The sequence below is a fragment of the Polypterus senegalus genome, chromosome 13 (assembly GCF_016835505.1).
Source record: "Polypterus senegalus isolate Bchr_013 chromosome 13, ASM1683550v1, whole genome shotgun sequence".
NCBI lineage: Eukaryota > Metazoa > Chordata > Cladistia > Polypteriformes > Polypteridae > Polypterus > Polypterus senegalus.
In genome coordinates this window covers 152,899,674-152,916,455 of record NC_053166.1, presented here as the reverse complement: position 1 = coordinate 152,916,455, position 16,782 = coordinate 152,899,674, and the positions used below count along the sequence as shown (strand labels likewise).

At 38.8% G+C, this 16,782-nt stretch overlaps 1 protein-coding gene across 1 annotated transcript in view; it reads right to left on the bottom strand.

Annotated features, from left to right (window-relative positions):
* wdr24 (WD repeat domain 24) overlaps positions 1-16,773 on the bottom strand; it is a 52,767-nt gene extending 35,994 nt beyond the window's left edge. The window contains exons 1-7 of the mRNA XM_039776390.1: positions 16,548-16,773; positions 13,879-14,362; positions 8,825-9,002; positions 2,685-3,357; positions 1,072-1,184; positions 531-655; positions 11-225 (exon numbers count right to left, since the gene is read on the bottom strand). Of these exons, the coding sequence (XP_039632324.1) occupies positions 11-225; positions 531-655; positions 1,072-1,184; positions 2,685-3,357; positions 8,825-9,002; positions 13,879-14,359 (1,785 nt within the window). The 5' untranslated portion in view covers positions 14,360-14,362; positions 16,548-16,773. The remainder of the gene's footprint in view (positions 1-10; positions 226-530; positions 656-1,071; positions 1,185-2,684; positions 3,358-8,824; positions 9,003-13,878; positions 14,363-16,547) is intronic.
* Positions 16,774-16,782: the final 9 nt, after the last annotated feature.

Here is a 16,782-nt window from a genome sequence, read left to right as displayed (position 1 = left end):
GTGTGTTTTTTGTTGTTTGTAACAAAGGATGTGTTATATATATATAAAAAAAAAAATGGTGTCCATTCCACGATACATAGTTTGAAATATTTGAGTGGGTCCACTCTGAAGCACACTGACCTGTTGGGTTATCGTGTTCCATTGTGTACAAATCATCATCATCCAGATCTGCCTCTCCAAAGAGATAATCAGCTGGACCTTCACTGCCTTCAGTCTCCTCATTCTCTAGAAGAAGAGATAAACTATGAATAATCTTACTTTTAGCATTCATCTGGCTGACACTATTCTTTATGGTAGGTTAAAAATATCTTTATTTGAAATTCATCAACACATTAGGTACATATATGAAGCTACTTATCCAGCTTTAAGTTTAATGAGTACAGATGGTTATATTGTATCCTTCTTTTTACATTTATTTTTTGAGGTAATGTACTTTATTTTGTCAACACAGATTCTGGAAATACTTCATGGACTTAAAAGCCTATAAGCCCACTTAGAATATATGACATTATAAATCTAATAATGGCTACCATCATTATTGTTCATTAGAGAGTTTGTTAAGTCCAGATGAATGTTATCAGGCCGATTCTCTCCCTTTGAGCGATCCAGCCTGCTTTCACTTCCAAGCCCAACTGTAATATCCTTCATGTTGAAGCTGCAAAAGAATCAATGACAAGTAGAAATCATTTAAAGCTACACTAAGTTAAATGCTGTACATTTTCACATCTTTGTAATGTAACATTCTCAATCTAAGAATCACAGGGGCCTGGAATGTATCCAAGCAGTAGTGGGTGCCAAGCAGGAACTAACTGTGGATGGGGCACCAGTCCACCACAAGGCCCATTCATGCACACATTAACATTCACACCTCTGTTCATCTAACATGTAGTTTTTGGGGGGGAAGAATGAAGGACCCAGTGAAAGGCACACAGTCAAGAGGAAAATGTGCAAACTTCAAATGGGTAGCATCCAAGCTCACAACTCAAGACCATGGATATGTGAGTCAGAAGCACTAACCGATGCCTGACTGTGCCAACATGTGACTCATTTGCTCTTGCTGATTATTCTTACCTGTTCATTACAGGAATAGCTCCAACTTTACTAATGCCATGGTTCACTGCTGGCACTGCCAGATTTCCAGGATCTGAGTACATAATCCTAAGCATTGTCCAAGTTGTTGAGACCTTAAAAAAAATTTTAATGTTTTATAGCCATAGGTTTTTTTTAATAGTAAACAATACAGAGAATGAGCAGAGATTGCTTAGCAAAACTTGCTATAAGCCTTATAGCCAGTAGAGAAAGTTGTAAGAAATTGACTGAAACCTAAATAAAAATATTGCAATGAGAAGAAAAAATAATGTTGAAAGAAAATTATATAATCATGGTTTAGAGCAGTGTTTCTCATCCCTGGACTGGTCACAGACTCCTGTCATTTATATTGATTTTGGGTCATGAAGTGTGTCTCACTCCATCCTCCTCTCAGTCTAACAATCATGGTCGAATCATCAAGATGGACCACTCTGACAATTCTGCTCTATTCACCTGGGGGAAAGCTCTGACTATAGGGCTCAATTGGCCAGAGCTGTTTCCTATCCCAAAAAATTAAAGATTAAAATGGGAATTAACTCTGAATAAGATACCACTCTGTTGTAGGGCATACTTGTGCTAACACAAAAGACTCTGGTGTGGGAAGACAACCGAAGTAGCTAAAGGGTAGAAAGAACACAAAAAGGTGTGCATATAGGGAGAGCCAGTTTAATTAAAACTCTGCTGAGAGGCAGTAGCTGTATGCCTCACTGTGACAAAAGTCAAAATGTAGTGGACAATTTAACAATTTGTGACTTGATTGAAAGGCCTGATCACTAGAATTCATTTATGGTTGCTGTTCTACGGATGTGGATGACATTTGGAATATAATGTGCTCTCATTTTGGTGTAGATGCAGTCATTGACCATCAAATCAAATGGGTTTCATTTCAGTTCCCACCTTCTACTCGGATAAACTGTTTGGGCTTTTGTCATAAAAAAAGTTCCATAAACAATGACATTATATGGTGATGTTATAAATTGCCTTGGCCTACTGTACAGATAATCAGTGGAGAAGCTCAGAAGTGCTGGTACAAGGCCCTTTATTAGCTCAAAACTGGATATTTAGTCCTTAGGTGTGAGGGGGAACGCGTGTACACCAGAGTGAAGTGGAACACTGCCAAGCCTAGTGTGCAGTCAGCTTCAATGACCCACTTAAGCGATGCATCCAGGCACCCACTGCGCAAAATTGCAAAAGAAAATGAAAAGAAATTGCCACATACTATATAATAAAGCGACTATATAGTAATCTAGATGTAACACCAACTGCCCTCCAGAACTGGGGCTGCCTTCTCCTTGTACAGCCTGAAGCCATTTTCTATTTGAAAGGAAAGGAACCATCTTGATGGGGGACCTTCACATTTCCAGGTATTGATGGAGTGTAAAACACTACACTATTTTGTTCAGTTACAACCACCTCTTACTGTGTCACCCCGAGGGACCCACATAACTAACCTGCCACTACTGATGTTGTAGATAGACAGTAACAAATGGTTAACGTACTTGTAAACTAAATAATTAAATGTTAATGTACTATTTTATTTTCATCTGTATAACAGATTGTTCCTTTTGTGAACAGCTTTTTCTTTCTCTGCTTACCTGAGGCCGCTTTAGATCCTTTGCGACTTTGGCATTGTGGTCACACAACTCTGCAAAAGGTTTGCCGCTCAACAAGTACAGTTTAGCTGTCTTCACAAACCAGTCCATGCGATTATTTTCCATTTCAGTTTCATAGACATTAAGGACACTGGAAACATTAGCAAACTGTTCTGTCGGGTCTGGCTTTTTGAAAAAAAAGATGGGGTATCGGCGATCTCCTCCACCATATGGCTTGCGGTTGGAGTCACCACTCATTAGACTTTCCTTGGCAGCAAAGGCCAGGTCCCCAAAGAGCCCAAAGCATAGACCTTCAGGGTTTGCCTTGTCCACTGGCCGTGTGGCATCCTTGAACATATGCTGATACAGAGTGCTGTCCTTGGAGCCTGAAAGCAGGAATCCAGGGTCATGAAGGTGTCGCCATACAATTCCTGTAGTGACGTCCTTATGCTCTTCAAAAGTTGCAAAGGGGATGTACGGTCGGCGTACATCCCACACATAAATATTATGGTCTACCATCATCGAGCAGGTGGCTAAATGATATTTTCGCTCTGGGCGCCATTTCACTCGGGCTACAGAAGCAATTGTCTGTACACAGTAGATCTCTTTGGCTTTGTTTGTTGTCATGTCCCACACCTTTACCATCTTGTCTCGGCCACCTGTTGCCAGCCAGCCCCTGCAGAAATGACACATGATGTGAAATGTAATCTTAATGACATCTGTACTACAAATCCACATTTTGAAATTGTTATTAATTTAATGTACAAAGTCTTTTTGTATTATTCTTTATTTCCAGTATATTGCTACCCATACAGACAACTGCAGCAGTCCCCCTGCCCCCTGACGTTGCCTGATATTAATAGCAAAACTGTGCTTTTTACTTCTGCCACTTCTTGCTCTCTGTTCATTATATCATGTAAAATGCCAGGCCTTTAAATACTCTTGTGGGATTACTTCTACAGCCTGTGCTAAACTCCAAAAATCAATGGCCACTCAAAGGTACACTTACACTTCTAGACTCTGGATATCACATGTTAAAGAAATAGCTATGCTTAGCTTAAAGGCGATACATTCAGAAAATGGAGCTTGCTATGTGTGGTCCTCTGATTCTCCTTGAGACTTGATGCCATTCCTGGTATAGCTTACTGCACATAACACAATATTAAATTATTACTGGATGATTACATTAGCATACATTCATGGCTATAAATGACATTTCAGCCTTATGGTTCAAAGACTGGGTTGTTTAGATATTGCGCTACACCAGGATCTAGAAGGAATTTTGGCGCCCCATTTAAACTGTGTTTCACACTAGCTGCATTCTTTTCACATGTAAACCAATAACAAATGCATACAAAAGGAACTATCACAGCATAAAAAGACACAAGGCAAGGACTTCCCAAGTCAGGGCACCAGTCCTCCACAGGTCTCTTAATCATTACACATGGGCCAATCAAGAGTTTTCAGTGCAACAGGACAAATGGAGAACATGCAAAATCAACATACTGTACTAGATTTTGGACTTACTATTTATGAAAGCCCAGCATGAGCCGATTGACGACTTCAAATCCTCAACAATGGCTCTCAACACAGGCATCCCACATTGTAGTGTGTATTTTTGTACTCCTTGGTCACCTTAGGCCAGGTTTAAACTTCATGTGATGCGATGCATAGTACAGGGGACGCTCCTGCTATGCAAGCGTTTTATTGTTTATACTTGCGCGTGTACTTTACGTAAATCTGGAAGAATCCACCAGGTGGCAGTGCAAGATATCACGGTGAGAACAGGTTCGGCTTCGCTATGTTGTGAATTGCCTGGAATACCCATTAAATTCTGATGATACCTTGCCGCAATATCTCTGAAAAGGATGTTTAATGATTAAATCCATCAATCCAGGGATGTGTCCATTCCAGTAAGCATTGGGCATGAAGCAGAAACAATCCCTGGACAAAGCATCAGCTCATCACAAGGTGAATACAAGCACTGACATACACACTAGCATCATTTTAGTGTCACCAAATCTGCATATCTTTGGAAGGAAACCAGAGCACACTGTGGAAACCCAGCAGGACAACATGTACACTCCAGGCAGGGAATACCAGCGACGTGACTCCCTGTGAGACAGCAGTGCTACCACTCTGCCACTGTGTCACCCCCATGTGTGTAATTATTAACAGTATGTATTGTTTAAATGAAATTACCGACTTATCTGTAAAATGTAACATACATACTAAAATGCACTTCATCATGAAAGTGACATCAGGTATAAATCTAAGTAAGGATCCTAAATATGCAGAGAGTTGGAATATCATACATTTAATGTGTTTTGTGTGGTGATCTACTGCTGTTTGCCGCAGCTGTCAGATCAGAAGGAAACCCCAGAAAAAAAAGACGGCACAAAAGATGGTATGTGAGACTTTTAAAATGTATCGTGTCATTATGATCTGGACACTTGAATATAAAAGCACCACAAATGCATCTGTATGTTGGCATTTTGCTTCACCACATCGAACCATACATCAAACATCGAAGGGCGCACATCGATCCCGGAGGATCAGCAAACCGGCTTTCTGTCACGTGCAGAGAGTACACAGAGACTCTGATGTCACATTCCAACTTTTTTCACACTGCGCCCCCAGACTTTTTGCTGGTATTGCAACTCGCGCACGTGTAGTGTTAATTTCTGAGGACCTGCTCTGAGGACGCTTCAAATGAACTCTGGGAAAGCGTGCCAACCATGATGCTGGCGCGTACGCGTTCTGAGGTGAAGTACAAACGAGCCCTAAGACTGTGTGGCCAAAACACAGCTCCAGCTTGATGATTACATTTGTTGATGATACCACTATCATAACCCCGATTGTCAACAATGATAAGATGGCTTATGGAGAAGAGGGACTACCTACTATCTTAGCAGTGCCAGGACAAAAATATTATCCTTAATGTCAGCACAATTAAGGAGCTTATCATACACTTCAAGTTGCATAAAGCAGATCACACTTCCAACTACAGTACATTGGAGAGCAAGCTGTTGAGATGGAAAGCAGTTTGAAATTTCGTGGAGTGATCATCACCGATGAACTGAAAAGGGCACAACTTATTTTGACTATTGTCAAAAAGGCTCTATTTCCTTAGACATTTGACAGCAGTTCAGATTTCTCAACTGTTCCCCCAAACTTCTTCAAGTGCATAGTGGAGTCTATGATCACTGTGTGCCTAATATCCTGGCATGGTTCAACATTGAAAAGATTTGAGGAGGGTGGTGAAGGTGGCACCAAATATTACCTGCACCCACTTAATGTCAGTTCTGGACATATACAAAACTTACAGTCTTAAAGACTTCAATCTGCAGAGTGTGTCCACAGATGCTATTCTCACTCATACAGTATCTTCTGGAGTATGGTACAGGACCATTACCAATGACCCTAGTAAATTCAGAGACAGTCTCTATCTACAGATCATAAGCTTACTGACCTGCTAGTCACAATAACAAATACTGTACATTTTTACATATACAGTAAACATATCAAGTATATAATTGTATACTTACTGTATACAGTATGTGTTGCTTTCTATTGATGCTGTTGTATTTTTTGTTATTGTAACACTGTCACTGTTATGAGGAGGCATGCAAGGAAGATTTTCATTGTACTATGACAATACACTAAACTAACAGATTACAGTTGTGAGAAAATATTTGTGAATACACTGAAACTTTTAGCGTTACTGTGTGAATGTTCCTAAAATATGTTCTAATCATCATTTTAGTCATAGTAAGTGAACATGAGAATAGTGCAAATTTTAAATGTTTAAAATCTACATTGTCATTAATTAGAATTAAAGGACTCAGAGTAGTACCTTGGTTAATGACACTGCCTCACAGACCCAACATAGCGAGTTCAAATGCAACATCTACCTATTGTCTGTGTGAAGTTTATGGTGTTTGGGTGGGATTTTCTCCAAAGGTCACGAGGGTTATGTTAACTATTGCCTTCACACTGACCAGTGTGTGTGTGTGTGTGTGTGTACGCATATACCGTATATACTCACGTTTAAGTTCTCCCGCGGAAAAGTCCGGTCTTGATTTTACCATATAATTTCCAGTATTTTATAATGTCGGTCATATAAATTGAATGTCGAAAACTCAAACTATTGGTCCAAAGTATTATGATATCCTGAGAGACTAACCACCGAGCACACACATTGTGCCTACGTGACCACATGGTAATACCCAAACTATTCTTAAGTGACGTTTGCACTGTTTTGTGTATCTCACACACTCATACACCTTTATCGTAAGATCATCCCTAATCTATGATGGAGCATTCGATCAGAAGAAAATATGAAGCTGGTTTTAAACTAAAAGTTGTTGAAGTGGTGAAAGAAATTGGTAACTGAGCTGCTGCAACAAAATTTAATGCGTTTGAGAAACTGGTGTGAGATTGGAGGAAGCAAGAAGAAATAAAAGTTAAATAAAAGTTAAGTATCGCATTTTTGAACAGATGTACAGTTTGGGTCTGATTTTATGATCGATTTTTCGGGTTTCAAGACCCGACTTATACGTGAGTATATACGGTATGTGCAACTGGGTCCAGTAATGTAATCATGCTATATCCATGTCAACTTTCTTCCTTAAACTTGATGTTGCGTGTGTCCCTTGCTTAGATCAAGCAGGTTTGAAAATGTATGTATGTTATGTTGCTATGAATAAAGTCTGCTCATTACAGCTATATGTAGATATTATTCACACTTTGCAGACTTCATGGAAGTATCCTTATATTACCCCATGACACTGAAAATCTATATACAGTATAGTACGCTACCGTGGCTGTTCGTTTGTCTGTCCAGGATTTTAAATCACCTGTAGCTCACAAACTGTTTGAACTATTGACCTGAAATTTGGTACACATATACTACATGATGTCTACTATCCGCTTTTGGGTTGATGATTGACCTCCAAAGTTATTCCTCTTTTTATTTTTATTGTTGTTGAATCAACTTTCGGCAGTGTGGCAAATGTGTATGGGCGCCGTTCTCATCCCTACCACCTTTGCCATCACTTCCCCTACCTCTTCATATCTAAAATCATTCTGGAGGCAGATTGAAGATTTAAGTGCCAGCTTAAGTGAAAAATTAAAGAAAATGTACTAAGTAATTGCAACACAAACACTGACTTAATCAGTTTTAACGCGAAAAGATGCTAATGAAAAAAAGAGAAGAAACGGGCCACTATGGTGGAGAAAAGAAGAGCTGCTCAGTAAGCAGCAAGTGTATCAACCTCTGAGCAAACGAATGCTAAACATACAGAGAAAGAGTAGGAAAACTAGGAATGCTCAAGTCAAGTGTATTCATGCAGTGTGCTATTACTGGTTTAAAAATATTTTCAGTAAGAAATGATAAGGTACATTTCCCAGTGTGCTGTTTAATGAGTGCAATGTTTGGATCTAATAGTAATGTAATAGATCTAATAATAATAATAATTCTTTACATTTATATAGCACTACTAGTGCCCTATATTCAAATCTAACACTCAGTTGCTGTCTTAATGTAGTCTGTATGTTCTCCATGTGTCTTCTTCGTTTTTCCTTGCACATCCCCCAAGGGAGATGTGCAGGTTAGTTGAAATGGTAACACTAAATCAGCCTGAGTGTGGGTGTGTGTGTGAGTGGGCCCTAGAATGGACTGGTTCCCTGTCCAGGGCTGTCTCTTGCTCCAGTCCATGTGAAGTGGTTCTGAGAATACTATGTTGCTTGTGTCTTTATGCATGCTTATAACTTAAATAAAGATTATTTTAGAAGCCATTTCTACAGGAACCCAGAAAACATTTTCCTCACAGTTGTAAATGGCAAGCCAGGTGGGAACTGGGCAGGTGTCCAGGTGGTGTCAGGTGGCAACAATAGCTGCTACCCTATGTTGCCAACCTGCTTAAATTATGACTCTTAACAAACACTGTAAATTTACAGATGCAATCTGAGCACTACAAAAATAAATGAAGCAGAAGAACATATTCAGAAAACAGACCAATCTTTGAAGCTTTCATGAAAGTAGACAAACTAAAAAGAAAAAAAAAAACTACTAATAAGCAGGTCTATTGTGTAAATGGTATGCTTGTAAATAAATACATGGTGCCAAGATCTTGTCTTACCTGTCATCTGGGTGCCAGTCACAGCAGAAAACAGGACCATTGTGAGCGGTGAACATTCTCTCATAGCGGTCAGGGCGTCGTATGTCCCACAGTTGGACATTCCCATTCTCAAATGAGGCAGCAAAGGTAAAATAATCCCGAATACTGAACTGTACATCCCTCACACTTTCTGACTGCCCTGAAACATATAAAGAAATAAAAAAGAAATTCAAAAAGAGAAAATGAATTAAAATACTTATATACCACATCAGATGGTATTGGGACAGTTACGTAATTGAAACAACTAAAGACCACATAATACCCCCATACAGTTACAGTACGCATGCTACAATTGTAGTGAAAATCTAAAATACACAGAGGTCTCTTTAATGTTACTTACAGTATCAAGAACAAAGAAAGCAAACAGTCTCTTCAGTTTTATTTGGGACCAACACAGTAATGTTACGTAAATAAACACGCGTTGATACAATTCTTATTATTTGGATGACTTAATTGGTATCATTTCTTTTGCTTTTCTAATTGAAGCACAGGCAGATGAAGTGCCTTGCTTATGGACGCAGCGTCAGTAGCAGGATTTGAACCCACAACCACAAGGTGAGAAATCCAAGGCATTAACCACTACGCCACACTGTTTAGAAATTAACTAAAGGCTCGCTAATGTTCTTCAAGTAGTAGTAGCTGTCATTTAAGTAAATATTGGATTATATTAATAATGGGAAGATCATATTCAGAACAGCATAACATTTTACATAGCAAGACCCATGAAAGACGATCAGGTAATGCCAAAACAAAAAAAAAAACGTAACATTTCACAACATGAAGTGTCTAAGACTCTCACAGACACGCTTGTATTGAGGTTTGGTCACATGCAGCCCAAAGAGTAATTACAAGTGATATATTACCAAACCTTATTATCCTTAAACTTCTTGTATTTAGTATATTTTATTATTAGTATTGGAAAGCTTCTTTGGTTTTCCCATCAGGTGCAAAGAACCCTGATTTGCAATAAATAATTCTGGATCCCCTTGGGACAGCTTAGAGCAGGGGTCTCCAACATGTTTGCGAGCTAGCCCTTTCCAAGTAGCTCGCCAAAGGGTTAATGAATCCTACATAAATTTGAAAACTTGATTAGTAAAATTAGAGGTGGGTGATGTTTCCAAAAAATCATATCACTATCCTTATATACCAAAATCACGATCCACAATCTGAATTGCAATCTATCTTTTCAATGTGGCATACACTTAAGAGAATATCTGGACTCAAACTCATCAAGACCTAAGTAAAACTTTATTTTAAATATCAAACAAAGTTGAATTCAATTGTTCTCTTGTTTGCTAGCTAAGTGGTGTTAAGGAACACGCCTCCAAGCTGGCGAGTGAGTGAGGAAGGCCCATTGCCCCGACCCGTTACGTGGATCTCGGATTTGCGCAAATAAATCGGTACCGCAAGCATTTCTGGAGCTTAGTAGAGCCAGGTAACTATAAGAATCTTCACCAAGAAGCTCTGAAAATGTCTGCTTTGTTTGGGTCTCCATGCTGCTGTGAGTCTGACATGAATGTCATGAAATCAAAGTTCAGAACAAGACTGACAGACGAACATTTAAATGACTCCATAAGAGTGTACCAAACTGGCTACACTCCACCATACACCTCTGTTGTTGACTTCCTGCAGTGCCAGTCATCTGACTAACTAAAAAACACATCACACATGCAACTGGACATGTGAATAAAGTGACACAGTGACATGGAACAAAATGATAAATGAATAAATCATATCTGTGTATTTGGAATTGCATTGTTTTGTTTTGACAGCATTCATGTTTTAATTCAATAGTGTGAGATACACTAGAAAATGCATACAGACATACAAAATGCACTTGCAGGTGAACTAAATATTTTTTGTGATGTTTTAATGCAAAATGTGAGCTGTTGACACCAACATTTTGTAAATGTTCAGGCAAAACAAGCTTATTCAGTTTGTTTGGGTTGAAATAAGCTATGAGAATAAACATTAGAAAACATGAGGAGCTCAAGGCCATTTTCTATTTGTAAAAGTAGCTCTCAGGGGGAAAAAAAAAGTTGAAGACCCCTGTCTTAGAGCAATGACAAAAATAGTGCAGGAAATGCTTGATTGAAGTAAGGATTAAATGGAATGGATGGGAATTGATCCCAGGTTTCTTGATAGAAAGACAAGTGTGCTGACCGTCACAACCTGCATGGTGCTGTTTATCTGTCAGTAGATCATACCATAGTATATCTTGTCGTTAACCCTAGCCTAAAGCCCCTTCACTGCTCTCTTGGTGGGTTAGGCTAAAAGTTACATGTCAAAAACCTTATATATGGGGAAAAGCACTTGTTATGCCTCAGAGAAGCAGGAAGGATCTTAAGGAGAGGACCGGGAAAGAAGATATCAATAAAGCCTATCCTTACAACCAAAACAAGTAAACCAATAAGGTTACTCTTTAACTAGAGATTGCTAAAAATGTTGTAATTTTTATCCAATCTTGGACAGCAGAAGGTGTACAGAGCTGATCTTTATACCCTTGACACCCAATGATATGAATAAACGCCATAGCAATATTATAGCAATGCTAAAACAAACGATAAAAAATGGTAGCATCCCCCAAGAGAAACAAAATGGTGTTATGACAATGGTAAAAAATTGTCAACTCTTTAAGGTTGCTTTGAAATTAATGCCAGAATTGGATTCCTTGGGTTCATAAACCCCGGGAATAGACCCCAAGATGATCACAAACACTTAAAGAAAACTAAAAACATGCAAGAAAGAAACCAATCATAACAATACTTGTGTTCCGAATTTTAAGCCCGTGACATGGAAAACAAAATGTGCATAAAGAAACTGTGCTTTATAGAAAAGCCTTTATCAGAAAGAAACATAAACAAGGAGCAATAAGCTCATTGTCGCTTTTGACACTTGTGTCCAGAGAAACATAACTGAGGTTCTAATTCACAAATCGTCAACACTACAACATATAACAATGTAACTTGTTCGATCTCGCAGGTCATTAATGTAGCGCAGAATAAAAGACAGAAGCCATGTGATTCAGCAGATGATGGAGCTGCAGACACACTTACAAAGCAAAATCTTGCAGACAGCCAGTCAAGGGTGGCAAACATCAGCATTTGACATGATGTGAGTAGAATTGGCAAGGAACCTGGGGATAAGGTTTGGTAAGGTCTGGGACAAAATAATCTTTTGAAACTTTTATTAGTATTAAAAAAGTGCATGTATGTGTTTCTACGAAGTGCACAATGTTTCTCTGTTGGCATTTCAAGGCTATGATTGATGTTGCTGCTTTACTTTGTATTTAGGTATATCATATTTGTCTTTTACGAATAATGTAGTGGTCTTAAAGGTAGAAATGTACTTTATAGGGATAAATCAAGTTGAAATGAATATATTTTGTGGTGAGCTTGGAGTTGTGGGAATGTATTAGGGAAAAATGATCTCACTGGAGACAAGTCAGTGAGTTTGAATGGTGCAACTTCAGCTTGAAAGTTAAATGGGCTCCAGCCTATGCCAGAGGCAGACGATAACCCCTTTTCCTGGACTGTCTCAGTATTAACAGGTTTGTACTGAACCTGATTTCACTCCTCATTCATATGCTCTGTCGGTAACGTTTTGAATTTAAGAGGACATTCTTCTATTTGTTTATATATTTTTACAAAAATGCAGACAATGCTTATTGGTTGTCATAATTCAGATAGATAGATAGATAGATAGACAGACAGACAGACAGACAGACAGACAGACAGGAAAGGCACTATATGATAGATAGATAGATAGATAGATAGATAGATAGATAGATAGATAGATAGATAGATAGATAGATAGATAGGATACTTTATTAATCCCAAGGGGAAATTCAAATAATCCAGCAGCAAACACCTTGTTTCCCTTTTTCATTTGCAATCATTAAAAAATGTGAGCTATAAACAGTGTCCAGCAGAAGACCACATTATTAATGGCCAGTGACGCCTAGGCCTGATGTTTCAATCTGTCAGCATTTAAAGCAATTTATAAAAAGAATGGTGCACTAAAAGCCAAAGTAGAAATAAAGGCTGTCATTGGATTTCACAATAATCATTCATGTGAATCCACAGTATAAACAGAGAATATAAAAAAGGATTTAATCAAAAGCTACATGAATACCTGTAACAACTACAGCACTTTAGGATCAGAATCCTACCCTTTGGCTATGGATGACATATTAATCACTGGAGAGGCATTATAGATCAGTGCAGAGGCTGAACAACAAGCAGAAAGACATGAATACTAATTCCATCCAGGACATTCTGCACTGTGCACCAATTACCATAAACTACTGCCAACTAAGCAGAAACCCAGTGGTTCCAGTGTAGGAGGCACTAGAAGAATAAGTGATTGCTGTCAACTGCACCTTTCTTAAGATGATAATAATATTTCAACCACCCCAAAAGTGTACAGTATTTAATTTTATTGGGACACTTAAGAGAATTTTATATTGACAATATATATATTTGCATCCTGTGAATAACTCGGCTATAGTCCTTCATCAATAAATGTCTTTTGCCACATGTAAGTCAGAAACTCTGCTAAAAGCAACCTGGACAACTTTCCTAACTTTCCCTCCTTATCTGCTTTGCAGCTTCAATGAAAACAGAGATATCGTTTTCAAAAAGAGTGCACCACTAGATTTGATTTTCAAATAAAGGGATGTCACCTGCCCATATAATACATTGTTCTGTTTGAATCCAACTTGGAATTGTACCTCATGTGCACCCCTTTGAACCTGGGCAGTGCAAAATTTATGAGGCTTAAGACTCTACCTCTGAGTGACCACATTTTAATGAAGATTTTAATTTAAAAGGGGGTAAAATGTCATGCATAAACATCTCATTTAGGTCATGCAAACCATTTTGCATGTAATATGCATGCCAGAAGAAAAAAAGAAGGAACCTTCTTTCTGTGCGATGACATACATCAGGTAAGAAGTTATTAACAGGAAGCCACACACTTCACTTCAGTCAGGATGGTCTTGCCCTATAATGTACCTGAAAAGGTGCTGACAGATTCTTTTTTACGCAAATCAAAACACTTCATGTATCCATCTTGGGAGCCACTCAGCAGCATGTAGACTTCTGTTGGATGGAAGCACACTTTGTTGACAGTACGCTTGTGTTCTGTGAAAAGCTGGTCCTGCTTGTTGCGGCATGGTTTACCAAGATTCCAGGTTACCACTGCCCCATTAGTTGCTGCTGTAGCCAACAGGTTCTCATCCATCTGGTGCCACATAACATCTGCACAGCTGAAGTTGAGTGAAGGCTTGCGGCCGACCCTTAGGTTCAGCTTCTCAACAAACTGGTCTTCCTCGATTGCATAGATTTTAAAAATGTTGCGACCGGCCACCACCACCTGAGCTGCATCACGGCAAACACTGATGGCATTTGATGGAGCATCTAAGTGACAGAACATTGTACGACCAGAAACAGCATTGCTGCCAAGAGCCGTGGTCACCCTTGCCATCTTCTCCATGTCCTAGGAGGAAGGAGTACAAATCATTAAAGACACCAATGCATGGAATAAGCACAGAAGAACACATAAAAGCAGAGTAAAGTTAAACCTTAAGTGCATCACTTGAATGGCTACATTTTCAGCAACATTTTTTAATCCTGGTCCTTGGGTAACAACCACCACTTCTGATTTTGACTTTAACTAATTTATTAAATAGAGGCCAATTTCAGCCTTATTCTAGTAAACCTTTTGATTTTCTGAGGCATGGATGCATAGTGGTTAGGTCTGTTTACTCACATAGTGAGTCCTGAATTCAAATTCCTGGCTCAGTTACTATCTGTGAGGAGTTTCCAAATTCTTCCTGCACGCAGTAGTGGAGGACCATTACAAAGAATTGCTAATGTAAAACATATTGATGAAAAAAATGGGATGCATCATTTAGGTTCAGGGATGCCTAAAATGTGTAAAATTGATAAATTAATGACCTGTCCATTAAAAGATTAATCTTGCCTTGCAGTGGATGCTGCCTGAAAAGCCCCCAAAACTAGACAAAACATGCCTCAAAAATGAACTGATGGATACTTGAGTTTGGTGACGAGATGTACATGTACTACCTTAGACATTATTTTGTACATTTATTTAGCAGACATGACCTAAAAGTGACAAATAAGCACACATATAGTATATAAGTACAAAAACAAAAAACAAGAGAAGCAGATGGCTGCTTTGCAGCACAATGTGTCCAAGGTAATAAAGCACATTAAAATCAAGTTAAATCATGGATAAAAAAGATGCAATAAATACAGACAGACAGACAGACAGACAGATAACTTTATTGATCCTAAAAGAAATTCAAGAAAATATTTAAAACAAAGGAGACATATGCTATAAGTAAAGAAAAGAAAGAAAAAGAAAGCAAAATGCAGAAACGCATAAGGAGCAACAGGTCAGACTGCCACTTGCATTGGCGCCATGAACTAGTGACACATATAACAAACAAACAAAAAAAACAAAACAAAAGAAATCATAAAATATCAGCAGAGATTTCAGACCATAAAAGTTGTGTAAAAACTCACCCCTTTCAAGCCTTAATCTTTTCTGGATCTGCTGTTTTTTAAATTGCCAATTCACAAGCAATAGGCATGAGTTGAAATATGCAAACAACTGAAACTGCAATGTACAGTAGAGTGTTATGATGGTGTAGTTTCTAGTGCTTCTGCATTACAGATAATGGGTTTGAATCCTATACCCCAGCACTGACTATTTGAATTTTGCTTGCACTTCCCATGTCTGGTTTTCCTTCCCACATCTCCAAAGGCATGCAAGTTGTCTAATTTTAGCATTCTAAATTGGCCCACTTTAAATGTGGAGGTGTGAGTGTGCTTGCTCCCTGATGAGGCTAGGTTAGGCTAAGACCTCTGGTCGCTTTCTCAAGAGACTGATGTTGACTAATATCATGGTAGATCAGTTGTTCTCTGTCTAGTCTCTTACTTAGAACTTTTAGGATCTAAAGAAACATTTGGGTTGCCGCATGAAAGAGGTGTTGTTGAGGCTAACTGGGGATGTTTACCCTGTGGTCTGTGTGTTAATCTGAACATCCTAGTGCACTAGGGGATGTCTTTTGAATGAGATGCAAAATGGAGTACCTGACTCTATATGGTCATAAAAGAGCCCTGGCCATGTTTTGAAAACAGCTGGGTGTACCCCAATGGCCTGTTCATTCTGGCACTCTAATACAGCCCCTTACTGGCTAACAATCTCTCTCATCCCTTCATCACCTAATAGCTAATGTGTGGTGAACATACTGGCGCTTGAATTCCTGTCATCCTATCATCCAGGTGGATGCTGCACATTGGTGGTAGAGTGGCTCCCCAGAGTCCCCACTGTATATGTACAGTACTTGGAGTAGGTCAGAAAAACGATATATCAATGTAATTATTATTATTACTATGTATATCCGCTCATTTGCTCCACCTGTAAATGGGAAGCACAAATACAGATAAACTGGGGTTCATCAGCACTGCAGCAATCAGTAGATGGGCAGCAGCGGAATAACATCCAGAAATTATTTATTCTGACTAATAACCACTGAAAGCGTCGCAAAAAAAACTGGTAAATGAAGAAACATGCTAGGCGCTGCACTGATGCTTGTTTTTTTCCAATGAAAAAAGATACATGCATGTGGAAAATAAATACAAAAGTGTCCAACCTTGCCACTACTACAAACTCCAGTTCTTCTTCTCCTTCAGATTATACATATGACAGCCTTCACATTCACAGGTGTGCCATCAACAGGACTGAAGTGAACAAAATAAAATCCGATTGACAGCGATGAACCGATCTTTAAGCGCATATCTTAATTAGCAGTTCTCCAACGACATAAACTGTCATGTGAAAAATCTACCACATTCTCTTTGCTTTTTCAATTTCTTACCAGCGGAAGC